This window comes from Macaca mulatta, chromosome 4 (assembly GCF_049350105.2).
Source record: "Macaca mulatta isolate MMU2019108-1 chromosome 4, T2T-MMU8v2.0, whole genome shotgun sequence".
Lineage (NCBI taxonomy): Eukaryota > Metazoa > Chordata > Mammalia > Primates > Cercopithecidae > Macaca > Macaca mulatta.
In genome coordinates this window covers 153,816,058-153,831,809 of record NC_133409.1, presented here as the reverse complement: position 1 = coordinate 153,831,809, position 15,752 = coordinate 153,816,058, and the positions used below count along the sequence as shown (strand labels likewise).

Below are 15,752 nucleotides of genomic sequence, written 5' to 3'. Positions count from 1 at the left end.
CTCCAGCACCCCTGGTCACCCCACCAGCTCCCACCTGTCCTCACTGCTTTAAAGGCAGGCCTGCCCTTCTGAAACCATGGCCCAGGAAGCCGCTAAGCAGTGCCTCCAGCCAGGCCCCAGGGGACATTCCCATCGCCCCTCCTCTCCTGGCCAAGACCACACGATGGGGTCACTGGATGGGACAGTGAAAGGCCTTGGAGTCTGGAAGCAACCACCACTGCCCAACCACCACTGCCCAACCGCCACTGCCCAACTGCCACTGCCCAACTGCCACTGCCCAACTGCCACTACCCAGCCTGATGGCTCCACATCTCAGGAGTAGGCTCTGATTTCTTGGGGCTCCAGGAGCCTCTCAGGAGTCTACATCCCAAGATGTTCTAACTTCCAGAGTCTCCAAGCCCATCAAGAGCAAGTTTTGCTAAAAGTGCTCCAAGAGCTTATGAAGCACATGGTGAGTGGACAGTCCCTCAGCTCTTCCCCAGAGGCCCTGGGTCCCATGGGGTTAGAGGGACAGCGGAAGCCTGGGGCTGGTGAGAGGCCAACTTCCAGTCAGGGCTTGACCTGGTTTTCAATGGATTCAAAGTTTGGCCTCCTTTTCCTTACCTGGAGGGGACAGAGGCACTGGGACCAGGCTGAGCCAGGGCTAAGGGAAGTACGTCCACTGGGGACCCATGCCGTGGGGAGGTGTTGGCGGAAACCCCAGCCACCACTGTTCTGCCTCTTGGGGAAGGGTCTGCAGTGGGCCCTGGAATACAGAGGTTTTCACAGAAGCCCAGGGGGCCGTGAACACTCCTTCTATCAGGACAAGGAAGGGTTGTGCATCCAGCTTTCCACCTTAAACTGGTTTCTATGGTGCTTCATCGATGGGATAAGGAGGCATAGGGAGACCCCAGGCCAGGTATCTTCTTTCCCTACAGTGCTCAGCTCTCCCAGCCCAGGGCTCTGGCTTCCCCAGGAGGACCCAGCTCACCCTCACCCCACAGGAGGCACAGGCAGGTCTCTGCAGGGCACACAAGCCAGGACCTGCCTGATGGAAGCATCACACACCAGAAACCAGGGATTTCTGGGCGGACTGGGCCAGGACCCGTCTTGGAAGAGCCGGAGGAGCCAGGGAAACGAGCCCTAAGGAAATCCCTTATTCTGGGAGCCACATTTCTGCTGAGATGAGTCCATCCCCATGAAGAGCCGCCGAACCTTGTCTGACCCAGCCTTATGGAAGCTAGGGTGGGTCTCTTCCCAAGCAGAGGGAGCCTCAGGAAGTCCAGACTGAGGCTACAGTGGGCCCTGCTCAAGCCACCAGCCCCGAGGCTGGAAAGGCCAGGTCCTCCCATACCTGCTGTTCCCGCAGACTTCCTTCATGCTCATCCTGAGGCTCTGGGATGTCTACCTCCTGGAAGGTGAGTGCGTGGTGACAACTATGGTATGCATGGCCTTCACAGCACACAGAATTAAGTCCCTGGGTGGCCAATGGTGCCCAGAAGGAGCATGCAGGACAGACCCTGGATCCTATCCACCAATGGTGCCCAGAAGGAGCATGCAGGACAGATCCCTGGCTTCTGGTGTGTGATGACCTGAGACCAGCATCCACACTGTCCTCATGGCTCTCTGCTCCAGCCCGGAGGTAGGGCCAGACCAGGCCTGGTTGGCTGGGCAAGGAGTGGACCCAGGTACCAAACCCACTCCTGGCACAACCTAGATGAAAGGCAGGAGTGTGGTGAGCACTTCCCTGCCCAGGCCTTCCTCCAGCTGTGGTTCTCTGTGAACATCTGGACCCCTGGGGCAGCCACAGTAGGATCCAGCACTGCCCAGTGGAGGGTGCCTGGAGCGGGAACAAGGTGCAGAAACTGACTCTCCCACAGACCCTTCCCAGCCTGATAGTCACCCTGTTCCTGGAACACCCCCTGAAGCTGTTCCTGTTTGGCCTGCAGGAGTTCCTTCAGGACACACTGTCCTAGGCCTGGGCCCTGGAGGAGGACATGGTGATGAGGCGCCCTGAGGCCTCCATGGGGGAACTGAGAAGCATGCACTGTGACCTGCACACCCAGGCGGGCTTCAGAACCAAGTTTCCTCCTGCGTCACCCTGTGGGGCAGTAAATAGTGGGAAGTGCCTAGACCTCACCAGCCCTGTTCCCTGGGCCTTTCCTCCAGCCCTTTCTCTCTCTCCTCCTCTAAGAAGCTTCTGAAAACAGGCTGACTGAGCCTAGGGCAAAAGCTGACCTTGGGTTTACTGGACATGCCTCGGAGACAATGAGACGTGAGCAAGACTCTTCCAAGCCCCTCCCATGTAGCCTCCTGCTCTCACTCCTGAAAGCCCCAGAAGGACACTGGAGGGCTCAGATCCATCTGTGCAAGCCCACAACCACACCTGTGAGTACCAGCAGCCCTGGAGAGCAGTGGGGCCTTCACTCCTGAGCACCCCTCCAAGGGCCTAAAATCAGTGTCAGACCCTAAGAAGATTTAGGGAGAGGGCATATGTGAAACCCTGGCCCAGAGCCAGAATTGAGAGCTCAGCTAAGTGTGGTAACAGTCCAGCCCTGGCATGGAGATCCCCCAGAGGAGTGGAGGGTATCTCACCCACTGTGGAGATAAGCCCCCATATTGGGTGGCAAAGGGGCCCCATCCATCTGAGCTCTGAATCAAGGCTAAAGCCCAGGCTAAGCAGCCCTGGGGCAAGGGTGTGAGGCAGGAAGCCTGAGTCAGCCCGAACCCTGGGGGCTGCCCCTGGAGTGACTTGAGGTTGCCTAACAGCTACACACACATCTCGCTCTGGGAGCAGCAGCCTGCAGAAGTGTCCTCAGCGTTAGACCAGGGGGACCACACGGGGACCCTGAGGACTGCAGGGACCCAAGTCTGTGGGGTCCAGCCTGGCAAAAGCAAGATGTTCTCAGTGGAGAAGCTGACCAAATCTGCTTTCCTTTCAGCCAAACCTGAGCAAGTACCCCCAGCACTCAGGTCTCTGCAGACATCCCCTAGCATTGAGACCCTCCCCAAGGGGACGGGCTGGTTCTCCCTGGCCCACAGCCCAGCTCCAGCAGCCCATGGGTGTAGCCCTCCTGAGGGTGTAGCCCTCCTGAAACAAGAGCCTCATCCTCCCTCACCCTCGCCTAGCTAGGCTATATGCAAGGCCAAAGCCCAGAGGCATGAGGGAGCTTCTGCAGAGCCCAGGACAGCAGGCTGCTCTCTGGGGGCCCTGGGGACTCAAAAGAGTGTGGCCAGCCCATCCCCAGCTCAGGATAGACCACAGGGTGCTTGGTGATTCCTACATTGGAACTCCCTCTCTAAGCTCCCCATGGACCTGGACCTCAGAGGCCTGTGGTTTTCACAGTACAGCTTGGAGCAGACATGCTAGGCCCCTGTCACTTCCATATCTGCCCTGGACACCTCTAAGACCACAGGACTGGCCCAGCCCCCAATACGAGACCCTGCCCAGACCCCTGATAGCCCAGAGGTAGGGCCAGAGACAACTTTCCTGCATGTGGTGCCTATATCTGACAGATCACCCTTGGCAGACAGTGACCAGCATGGCCCAGAAGGAGCCAGGGCAGCACCTGGCAAGCTGCCCCAAAGCCCCAGATAGCTCCTTAGACATGGAAAGTCAATACTGATGGGGAAGCTGGACACTTGGAGGCCACTGGAGGGAAGGGTGAGCATGGCATTCCCACTGCTCAGGCCAGCCAGCAGCATGCCCTGCATCCACGGTCCCAACCTGTACGGCAGAATCCCCCGCTCAATGCACAATTCCCAGACCCGGAGGGCCCTAGCCCAGACTCAACCTGAGCCCTGAAAGGGAAGGGGCACCAGGGGTGCCTTGGGGTCCCCAGCAGCAGCCAAGATACACAGGAGACAGAGTCCCCTGTGGCCCTGGCCAGAACTAGTATTTGGCTTAAGGCAGAGCAAGCCCCCTTGGAGCACTGCGTACATACCCGGGGCCTACGTGTGCCTAGCAAGGCCAAGCTGATGATGTTACCAAGCTCAAACTACTGCTGTCCACCTTGGTGAGGGTAGGGCAGAAACAGGCGGACCAGCCACCAACCTCATCCGTTCAAGGAAGCAGAAATGGTCAGGCTCCTGCAGGATAGGTTGTCACCACCAGACCAGCAATGGGGTGGAGTCCTGAGGCCCAAGCAGATGGCACTGGGGCCCTGCTTCCAGGGTCCACAATCTGCTCCAGGACACAGAACTGAAGAAAACCAAGAAAATGAGAGTCCAGGAGGCTGGATCCCTCATCTGCCATTCTTGGCAGTTGCATTTTCTGGTCAGAAAAAGTCAGGAAACTTGGCACTACTCACCGCAGAAGGCTCCAAGGTGGGACCAGAGCTTCCAGCACAGATTCAGCAATGCCTAAGAAAGCCTCTTGTTGGGGGAAAGAACCCCTTCCTTGGCCTCAAAGCCCCCACTGATTTTGATTAAAGCACAGTAAAGTCTTTGTTGTTACGACCTGCCTGTTTTTGAGTTGCCCAGAGCTCTCTGCAGGAAACCCTGGGCACATTGAGGTGGATGGGAAATGAGGGTGACACAGCCCAGACCCCTGACCAGCCTCTCACAGCCTCCCCATCCCAAAGGCTGCAGCAGGGCCAAGGACCAGAAAGGCCAAGGTTCCCACACAACTGTGAGGCCACACTGCACTGCAGCCTCCCACTCTCAGGCAGATGCCAGGGTTAAGACCAATAATTTACTGTAATTCAAACTGTGCCTGACAGGGAACCCCAGAGGGCTGGGAAGGGAGCAAAAGTTGGAGTTCCAGTGACATCGCTCATTCATGACAGTCTGTACAAAGCATCCCTGAGAGGGTCTGCTGTCACCTGTGCCTACTGTCCCTTGGTGGCTGGTCTCCGGCAGCCCTCCCTCCCTTTCTTCCCTCCCTCTCTCCCCACATCCCTCCCTCCCTCTCTCCTTCTTCCCTTGTCCCTCATCCTTCTTTCCATCTCATCTCCTCTCAGTATCTGGCAATCCCAGGTCCTGAGCCTGTGCCAAGGCGGGACACAAAGGACACCACTGACAACAGGCCAGGTGACTGGCGGGGTCAGGGGAGCCTTGTGGAGTCAGAGTGGATGGGGAGGGGCTCATCTGTGCAGCACAGGACTGTGTGTGTCCCTGTGTGTGCACATGTGTATGTGTATGTATGTGTGTGTGTGTGTGTGCCTGTGAACCCCTGTTTACTCAGTTCTGCTGTAAGTCCATGTCCATGACCCCAGAAGATCCCAGGTATGTCCTCACTGACATCTGCTGAGATCAAGCATGGCCCCTGCTGGTAGTTATTGCACTGTGTGATGCCATCCTCGGGACCTCAGAGCAATAGAAATTAATGAACCCCTTTAGGCTTCTCTTTCCAATGGGACATAAAGAAGTTACACGGACAGAAGTTATATCCTGTTTTCTTTCCATTGACTCTTTTACCATCTTTCTCCTCTTACTGATTTTGAATGAAGGGGGTTTTTCATGAGGGTTAGGTAACTGGCAAGAAATGAAGTAACAGCCACATGCAGTGGCTCACACCTGTAATCCCAGGATTTTGGGAGGCTGAGGAGGGTGGGTTGCCTGAGTCCAGAAGTTCAAGACCAGCCTAGACAACATGTTCAAAGCCCATTTCTATCAAAACAAAAAAATTAGCCAGGCATGGTGGCACCCGCCTGTAGTTCCAGCTACTGGTGGGGCTGAGGTGGGAGAATGGCTTAAGTCTGGAGGTAAGAGAGTGGAGATTGCAGTGAGCCGAGCTCACGCCATTGCACTGCAGCCTGGGCAACAGAGCAAGATCCTGTCTCAAAAAGAAAAAGAAAAAAAAGAAACAGAAAGAAATGAGGTACTGAGAAACTAGCAAAGCTTCGCCTGGCTGTCTGGAGACAGCCCTTTTGTGGTCCCCAGCACACTTCACAGGTTCTAGGCTGGCCACTATGGCCTCTGTACTGTGTGTTTAGACCCAGGCTCTGTGGGAAGGGCCCCATGAGACCCAGTAGAACAGGGTAGCTGGCCTGACAAACATCCCTCCATTTCTCTGGCTGCAGCTTGGGAATAGGCCCAGACAGCATGTCCAGGAAACGCCAGACAACCTCACTATATCCTGTGAGACAGGCCCGGTGGGCCTTGAAGGGGTGAGCATGACGCTGGGCACCCAGAGCCTGAGAGCAACTGTCCCTCCCTGTGCCCTGGAGGAGGGGCCTGTCCCTAGGGCCTGGCCTGGCATTGTAGACGTGGGGAGAGAAGGGACTGTGGACTCAGGAAGGGGCATTGGTATGGGACTTTGAGCACCACTGCTCAGGGGACATGAATGACAGGGTGGGAGGCATCTTCCATTTCTACCCTAAGCACAGCACCCCTTTGACTCCTGAGGGCCGTGAGGAGTCCTCTCCCCAGAGCTTTTTATAGATCCTGTGTATGAGTCCATCAGAGGTGAGATTTGCAAATACTTGCTCCAGCCTGGGACTTGTCTTTTCATTCTCCCCACAGGGTCTTTCAGAGTGCACACATCATTGTGATGAAATTCAATTGATCATGCTTTTTCCTTGTATGCATCATGCTTTTGGTGCTTATCTAACAAATATTTCTCTAATCCAAAGTCACACTAATATCTACCTTTTTCCTTATGCAAATTTTAAAGTTTTAGGCCTTACATTTTGGTTTATGATACATTTTGAATAATGGTGCCATGTATGAAGTTTTTAATATGCATATCTAATTGTTCTAATAGTATTTGTTGCTAAGATTGTCTTTTCTCCACTGAATTTGCTGTACACCTTTTGAAAAACAATTGAATATATATGTGATGGTCTATTCTGGACTCTGTATTCTGTTCTGTTGATCTATTTGTCTAGCCTCTTACCAGTACCATACCATCTGAATTTCTGAACCGTTACAATAAGTCTTGAAGTTAGGTACTTTAGCCATCTTACTTAATTCTTCTTTTTTAGAGGGTTTCTTTTTTTATTCTAGGTTCACTGCATTGCCATACACAGAAACACGTGCCCTTGAGCACACATACATATGCAATACAAATATACATATGCAACACAAATATAAATATAGGCACAGAATGACAAAGTGAAATTTATCCCAGGAATGCAAGGTTGCTTCAACATTAAAAATGGGCCCATATAACCTACCATATTAACAGATAAAAAGACAACAGCACATCATTATTTCAGTATATTTAGAAAAAGCATTAGACAAAATCCAACAACCTTATAAAAACTTCCAGTCTATTTCTATTCCTAAAAACTAGGAATAGAAGTGAATTTTCCTAAACTGATAAAAGGCACCTACAAAACCTCTGTAGTTGATGTTTAGTGGACGTTATTCTTAATGATGAAAGACTGGGTGCTTTCACCCCAGAGGAGGAACTAGGCGAGGCTGTCAGCTCTCACTACTTGTATTCAGCATCCTATGGAGAGTCCAGCAGTGCAAAGGGCTCCTTCCTTTAGCAGACTCAGATTTCCATCTGGAGTCATTATTCTCCTGCTAGATGGATGTCCTTTACCATTTCTCAATCTATACATCTCCTGTGATGATTTCTTTCATCTTTTGTCTATTTGAAAACCTCTTTATTCTGCCTTTTTATTGGAAAATATTTTGACTGTGTAAAGAATTCTAGGTTGGCATTTTTTTTCTTTAAAAAGAAGTACTTCCATACAACTTGCAATTTTCCAACAAGAAATCTGCTTTGTATCTTTGATTCTCTGTACATATATGTCTTTTTCTTCTCTAACTGCTTGTAGGAGGACTCAACTTCTCGCAGATAGACATGTATGATAAAGATGCAGTAACTACATCAAGTGTGGTATTGTCCATGGGTGGATAAATAGACTGATGGAATAGAGCAGAGGGCCCAGAGACAGACCCACAAGAGTCCAACCGTGATTGATCTCCAAGGAGAAGAGTGATGGTGAAGGGCTATGCTTGTTATAATGTACTGAGGCCTTTGGATAGCTATTGGCTAAATGGGCCAAGTGGCCTTTTGGCTTAGGCTGAAGCAGGATAATAGTAATGTTATCTATTCATAGAATTGTTAAAATTACCTGATTTCATATTTGCAAAGTAATTAGAGCAGTATTGAGGTAAAGGGAAACTTCAGTGAACATTTCCTCTAGTCATAGTTGTTTCCACCACTTGACTTCCTGCCCTATTCAGAGTCATGTTTGCCAGGATTCAAGCACCTCCTTATGGGGCAGACTCCACAGGGCATGATATGGTTTGAATCTGTGTTCCGCACCCAAATCTCACGTCCATTTGGAGGTTGGGCCTGGTGGGAGGTGATTGAATCATGGAGGCAGATTTCCCCCTCAGTGCTGCTGTCATGATAGCGAGTGAGTGCTCACCAGATCTGATTGTTTCAAAATGTATAGCACCTCTCCCATTGCTCTCTTCCTCCTGCTCCTGCCATGTGAAGACATGCCTGCTTCCCTTTCACCTTCTGCCATGATTGTAAGTTTCCTGAGGCCTTGCCAGCCGTGCTTCCTGTACAGCCTGTCAAACTGTGAGCCAATCAATCCTCTTTTCTTTATAAATTACCCAGTCTCAGATATTTCTTTATAGCAGTGTGAGAACGGACCAATACAGACCATCATGGTCAGTTCTGGGGAACAGTTTCCTGGAGTGGGAGGAGCTCCATCCTGGTAACCTGCTGTTCCCTTGCCTGAGACCCCTTGTCTCCTCCACCTTCCATCTCATTCAACAAAGCCCTTAGGAGAACAACCTTTAAGGACTCCCTATGCCTCTTCCTTTGAAGGTAGCCAGCCAAGAAGTAGATGGCTGATTGAGCCATACTGACTACCATGGACAGCAGCAACAGGAGGTCAAAGGCAAAGGTCAGGTATTCTTCTCCTGGCAGGTACACAGGGACAACTAAAGGCAGGCCCCAGATGAGGAAGCTGATGGCCACAAAGCGGGCAATGTGGTAGATCCGGATGGGTGAACACTTCTTCAGGCAGCACAGGCTCCTGATGGTCAAAGTCAGGCTGGAAATGCCCATCACAAGACAAATAAGCATGTGAAATATTATAAAGCCTGCGTGAAATTGGTCACATGCCAAGCCCTTCTCCCAGTACTCACAGACCTGGCTAACCACATGCAAAGAAAGGCCCAGGGCCCAGCTCAGGGCGCTCATCATGGCAGAGGTGCGTTTTGGGCGGTGGCAACACCAGGTGGGACAGAGGACACACAGAAGGCTCTCAATACTCATGGCCACCAGGAGACAGAGACCCACTGTGTCGGAGAAATAGGAGACAGGCTCCAGAAACACGGCCACCTGCAATGTCACCTGGTAATACAGCACGAGGATTTTCTCCAACAGGATCACAGTTACACAGGAGAGGTTGACCATATCAGCAGCGGCCAGGTTAAGGATGTATGCCATGTAGGGGTTGCTCCTGACCTGGGAGCAGAGGAGCCAGCAGACCACACCATTGCCCACCAGCCCACATAAAGCCACCAGCACTGTCAGGATGAAAACCACCTGTTTGCCCACCAACCACTCGCCTCCCGTATGACTCATGTTCATGTGTCCTGGGGTCTCTGTCCCGTTGTCCCAATCCGGCTTCCCAGAGAACATTGAGAGAAGCTGGGCCGTGGTGGGCTGCGTTTGCTGCCTGGGCACACTCTGCAAAGACAAAGGTTGGTAACTTACCAGGTCTAGGAAGGAGAGTCAGGGTTGCCTTCTGACCTGCTGGGCTTCCCAAGAGGGTCCTGCTGGGCCTCCCATGATTGGTGGGAATCTCACAGAGCAAAGTCAAGGAGAGGAATGAGTCTCCTGCGGGAGATCCATCCATCCCATATCCTCCACGGCAGGGTACCCTCTCCTGCTTGCCCCCATCCCTCTCTCCACCTCATTCAGGTATTCTTGATGCTGTGCCCAACACCAGGTGTGTATCCATGCGCCCAGGTGCCCATAAGGGAAAAAGGTGCATTTCTTTACCTTTGTTCTCCAACTCTCTCACTGACACAGACAGTTTTCATGGCATGGTTTTGGTAGAGGCACCAGGCAATTCCTCTACCCTAAGACTCTGAGAGATTCTGAGTCCCGGATGGGGCAGTTGCTTTTCAGTGCTCTGGGGAAGGTCTACCCAATCTCTCTCCTGCTCACCTCCCCTCAATTCCTCACTTTCAGCACAAGGGCCTCCTGGTAGGATCTTTATTCTGCTCTGCTGCCTAGAAGGGCCTCTGCACATCCGTAAGCTTTGTCTCCTCTTTCCAATCTTTGCCCCAGGATCAACTTCCAGAGAAGCTTCTGCTGATCATCCTATTAACATTGCATTCATCACATGCTGTGTGTCTATGCAAATTACTTACTTACTTACTTTTGCAGGAATCCTTCTGTGGAAATGGAAGATTTATTGGGTTTTTATTCTCTTCACAATGTTGTTCAATAACTTCTCCAGCTCCTGGAACAGGGTTTGACACAGAGGAGTCACTTGGGTAGGGTGCCTATGGAGAGCTTTATGTAGGTCAGTTACACTTGGGGAAGTGCTGGTGACCTCTTCATGGAAGCAAACTTTGCTTCTGAATCATAGAAGCTTCTGGAACAAAGTTTGTTCCACAAACTGATAAAAAAAAAAAAAAGATTTCTTGGGGTCCCGAGGGAGACACGCACCTGAGCCCTGGGCTACATCCACTACAGGAGCAGGCACTCTTCTCCACATTGCCAATCACAGGTCATTCTTTGTAGAATCATGCGGGGAGGGTGATCAACTTCTCCTGCTTTGCCTATGACTTTCACAGTTTGAGCTCTGAACATCTCTTCTCCTGAAAACCCTCATAGCCCTCAGAAAACCAAGGTGGTTTGTCACCCAACTTGAAAGTTAAACAGGAAAAGGTCAGTACCCCTTCTGGAATCCTACAGCTTGGTTAAACCCAGTGGTCTGAGGAGTTCATGCTGAGACTGTGAGAGCTGACCTCTTGGGGGCAAATCCCAGCTCTTTTTCATAGTAGCTGACTCTTGTTTGCCTCAGCATCCCCATCTAAGGGCTGTTGCTGTGGAATGAATTGTATTCTTCTAAATTCATATGTTGAACTATCGCAGTACCTCAAAATGTGACTGAATTTGGAGACAGGGACATTAAAGGGGTAATTATGTTTAGATGGGTCATTAGGGTAGGCCCTAACCCTATTGGATTAGGAGTGTTCATAAGCAAAGGAGATTAGGACACAGACACCCACAGAAGGATGATCATGTGAAGACACAGGGAGAAGGCGGCCACCTACAAGCTAAGGAGAGAGGCTTTGAAAAGAAATGATCCCGGCAATGTTTTGATCTCAGACTTTCAGCTTCCTAAAACTGAGAGAATGAACTTCTGTTGCTTAAGCCACTCAGTCTGTGATCTCTGTCATGGGAGCCTGAAGTGAAGATCACATTTATGATGAAAACTTTACAGATGGAATTATGGAAAGTCTCAGAGCAGTGAGATCTACCTGGTTCTACAACCCTGAGCTGCTGAAGCTTCATTTCTGAATCACAGAAGCTTCTAGAACAGAGCTTGTTCCACAAACTGACAAATGCCTGCAATATGCCTGGAAATATCCCACAGGTGACCTTGTGGCCTGCAGTCACATACTGGTGCATCAGTAGGGTTTAGGAGAATGCTAGAGACCAGCTCCAAGTGAGCCCAGTGTTTGAATCTTCCCTCCTTGCTGGGATGATGGAGTCTCCTTCAGTCAGCAGCTTTCTTAAAATGGAAGGGTCCAGCCCTAGCCACTCCCCTCCCTGCGCTTGTTGCCTAGACTCTCTTATCTGAGGCCAGAGAGGACCGCAGATATGGCTCAGATCTAATCTGGTCATAGGATGAGTCTTGGGGCTTGGTAACATTGGTGCCCATGGAAACATCAGGGTGACCTGCAGTTCTGTGCCTGGGTCAGGGTGTCAGAACTCGTGATGGTGACAGAAGAGAAGCTGCAAACAGACCTCTGTGGGCCACCAGGGCACCAAGCAGGAGCAGCTGGGCTCTAGTCTCCAACCAGGAAAGGAGATTTATAGATAAAAGAGTTTCAGGGGGAGAGGTGACTTCCCCTTCAACAAAGAGAAAATATCCACTTTGGAGGCAACATGTGGCTTCAGGGGCAGAGCCAGGCTTCCCATCCCTGGGCTCACTGTGACCCAGTTCATGCCCAGAGACCACTACTGAGGCCAGTAACTAAGCAGCACATTCTTCGTCATCACACAGGAGGAAGACACAGCCCTCCTGCAGGGTGCGGCCCCAGTGCTGGGCACAGAGAGATCCTAGCTCCTGGAAATGTCATTTCCAAGTTGGGTCATGAGCCAAGCTCCCCAAGGAGCATATACAACACACAGGTTGGATCCTGGGATTCAGGGAGCCAGCTCTGATGGAAGTGCTCAGGTTGGTGCAGCCAAAATAACCAAGTAACTTTTCTATTGGGATTGAAGTACTTGCTCTGGTTCTGAGGTGAAAGCCCACTCTCCCCACTGAATCTTTATTTGAGGTGAAATTTGCATAACACAAATTAACCAATCTAAAATGCACAGTTCTGCCTCACTTAGCACCTTCACAATGTTGTGCAACCACCACCTCTATCTAGTTCCAAAATATTTACATACCTCCACAAGAAAGCTCTGTATCTGTTAGCAGCTACTCCCCTTGTGTTCCTCCTCCCAGCTCTTGGCAACCCCATCTACCTTCCATTTCTGCACATTCACCTATTCTGGACATGTCCTATTAGTGGAACCAGACCCTCTGTGATCTTTTTGTCTGTTTCTTTCACTCAGCCTCTTGTTTTCACAGCTTATTCACAGGGTAGCATGCATCAGAACTTCATTCCTTGTGTTAGACACGAACTAAATATGAATATAGAAGCCGTGAAATCAGAAGATCCAAAAGGATTTTCCTAGAAGTCCAAGACCACACCTCAGTAACACAGTGGCTCAAATCCTACCTTTAACAGAATAAAACACCCTCTGCCCATCTGCACAGCTGGGGCATTTGTGAACCAGCGGCCAGAGCGCAGTTGTGGCTCACCTGCTGGGACTACCCTGAAACCCCAAACCCTGCTTTCTCCAGGAAACTGGTTTCTGTCCTGTCCCCATTTTCCTGAGAAATGCACCTTCCCCAGTAAAAAATCATGAGGTTTCAAATTCCAGGAAAATGTCTCTGAGTTAAAATGGTTTGAAAATGAAAGAAGGAAGAGAGATCTTTTCTCATACCTGGGAAGTCTTGGATAGAATTGGTACCACAGAGGCCAATGTCCCAAGAGATGAAAGTTCTGCCCACAGGTCAGGAGGCACTCGATGTCTGATTTGAACTGGGTCCTGACAAAAGGTTGTCAATTTCTCTGTGTCTGTTGGGTCTTCCTGTACTGGGGCAAGTAGCATATCAGGGCCCAGGCCTTTATCTGAAACATTGTATCTCAGCATCTTGTGGTATCCTCCATCCCACTAACACTTTTTTTTATATATATACTTTAAGTTCTAGGGTACATGTGCACAACATGCAGGTTTGTTACATATGTATACATGTGCCATGTTGGTGTGCTGCACCCATTAACTCGTCATTTACATTAGACTCTATCCTGAACAATAGCTCCCCCAAAAAAGAAGGATCTTTAAGACAAGTTGTCACCTGCCTCCCTGTGTGAATCTCCTAGAATGATATCCAGCCCAGCCCAGACCATCTGAGACAGGCAGGAGAGGGAACTCTGGTGGGCATTTTGTCAGTAAGCTTGAGCATGCCAGGAACTCAAATGTGCTCCTTTCATTTTGCTGTAAATTGAATTGCATTTTTTTTTGCAAAAGATGTGGAAGTTCTTGTAAATCTATCTCAGAACCTCACACTGGATTCGCCAAGCCTAGGGAGATTTGGCTGTGCTTTGTTGTAGCCAACATTTTTTTGCCCTGGTTTACCCCACCACTGACTTGCTTTTTTGTTTGTTTGTTTGTTTTTGTTTTTGAGATGGAATGTCACTCTTGTTGCCCAGGCTGCAGTGCAATGGCACAATCTCGACTCACAGCAACCTCAGCCTCCTGGGTTCAAGCGATTCTCCTGCCTCAGCCTCCTAAGAAGATGGGACTATAGTCATGGGCCACAACACCCAGCTAATTTTGTATTTTTAATAGAGATGGGGTTTCGCCATGTTGGTCAGGCAGGTCTCGAACTCCCAACCTCAGGTGATCCACCCGCCTCGGCCTCCCAAAGTGCTGGGATTACAGGAGTGAGCCACTGCACCTGGCCTTGACTTGCCTTTATGAGGTGAGAAAAGACATGTCTCCTTGTTCCACTAATTTCAATCAATCAATAAGTCAATTCATTCATTTTCATTACATCTCTCTGAATCAACTGAGAGATAAATTGAGAAGTCAAAACAATTCCCAAAACATTGTATCTTTATTCCTCCCTCCCCTAATGACCTGGGAAGCAGTTTGTGACCCCAAAGCACTTGCTTATATGTTATTCTCTCCAAGAATTGAATTTACTCCTCAAAATAATAGGCACAGGCACCCATGGTCAACACCTGAAGCTTATCACTTAATGGAGAGAACCCAGGAGTATGTCTCCTCCATGCAGACAGTCAGGTTCCAAGGAGAAAAGAGGAAAAGGCCTTCAAATGCCACATTCAGCCCCTTCCTCTGGATGCCCTACTCAGCAAAGTCACTTGTGGCTGATGCTGGTCAGAGAAACCCTTCCAAATGGGAACATGGGTGTAGGAAACGTGTGCTTCTCACACTCCCCACAGATGGGTCCCTGTGTCTCTTAACTTCCTTAAGTATAAAAGTACATACTCACTAGAATATGATTTTACAACATCTCCATCATCCCTATGCAATGTGTTGGGAAGTGATCCTTTCTGATCTAAATTTTGGAAGAGTTTGTATAGAATTGTATTTTTTTTCTTTAAATGTTTGGTAGAATTCACCAGTAGAGACATCTGGGCCTGGGCCTTTTTTGTGGGAAGATATGCAATGACAATTTTAATGTCTTTACTTCTTGTAGGCTTATTCAGATTTTCTATTTCCTCTTGCATCAATTTAGGTAATTAGTTTTTCTAGAAATGTATCCATTTCATCAAAGGTGTCTAATATGTTAGCATAAAGTTGTTTGTTATAGTCCTTTAAATTTCCATAAAGTTGGTAGTGATATGCCCAATTTCATTTCTGAATTTAGGAAATTGAGGCCATTTTTTTTCTTGGCAAGCCTAGCTAAAGGTTTATCAATTGTGTTGTTATTTTCCACAATTCAGCTTTTGGTTTCTTTATTTTTCTCTATTGTGCTTTATTTTCTGTTCCATCTACTCTTGCTCTCATCTTTATTATTTCCTTCCTTCTGCTTGCTTTGGGGTTAGTTTTCTCTTCTTTTCCTTGCTTCTTACCATAGAAAGTTGAATTATTGATTAGAGGTATTTTTCTTTTCCAAAGTAGGCATCTACAGCTATAGATTTTCCTCTAAGCACTGCTTTTTCCTCATCTCATAAATGTTGACATGTTATGGTTTCATTTCATTTCATGCATAATTCTCTAATTTACCCTGTGTTTTTTTCTTTCACCTGTTACTTGTGGATTCCTGAAGTTTCCAACTGTTGGTGATTACTAATTCAATTCCATTGTGGTTGGAATACATACATTATATTAGTTCAATTTTTTTTTAATTTATAGATAATTTGTGCCCTCCCATCTAGTCTATCCTGGAGAATGTTCCATGTGTGTTTCAAAAGCATGTATAATTCATTTGTTGTTGTCAAGTTGGTTGATAATGTTTCAGTCTCTGTATCCTTGCTGATTTTCTATCTAGTTGTTCTATCAATGGTTGATAATGGAATGTTGA

General features: G+C 49.1%; 1 protein-coding gene and 1 long non-coding RNA gene across 3 annotated transcripts; one reads left to right on the top strand and one right to left on the bottom strand.

Annotated features, from left to right (window-relative positions):
* Positions 1-272: 272 nt before the first annotated feature.
* Positions 273-4,434, top strand: LOC710670 (uncharacterized). Of its 2 annotated transcripts, XR_013416923.1 has the most exons (4): positions 273-451; positions 803-898; positions 1,929-2,045; positions 2,922-4,434. It is a non-coding gene; the product is annotated as an uncharacterized LOC710670 (long non-coding RNA). The 2 variants fall into 2 exon arrangements; XR_013416922.1 differs by having other exon boundaries at positions 1,929-4,434.
* A 2,463-nt stretch (positions 4,435-6,897) lies between these two features.
* MAS1L (MAS1 proto-oncogene like, G protein-coupled receptor) lies at positions 6,898-13,241 on the bottom strand. The gene is made up of 3 exons (XM_078000738.1): positions 13,142-13,241; positions 10,287-10,370; positions 6,898-9,589 (listed from the first exon to the last, which is right to left on the bottom strand). Exon 3 carries the CDS (start codon positions 9,539-9,541, stop codon positions 8,561-8,563), a length of 981 nt encoding a protein of 326 aa, XP_077856864.1. The 5' UTR covers positions 9,542-9,589; positions 10,287-10,370; positions 13,142-13,241; the 3' UTR covers positions 6,898-8,560.
* Between the last annotated feature and the right edge of the window lie 2,511 nt (positions 13,242-15,752).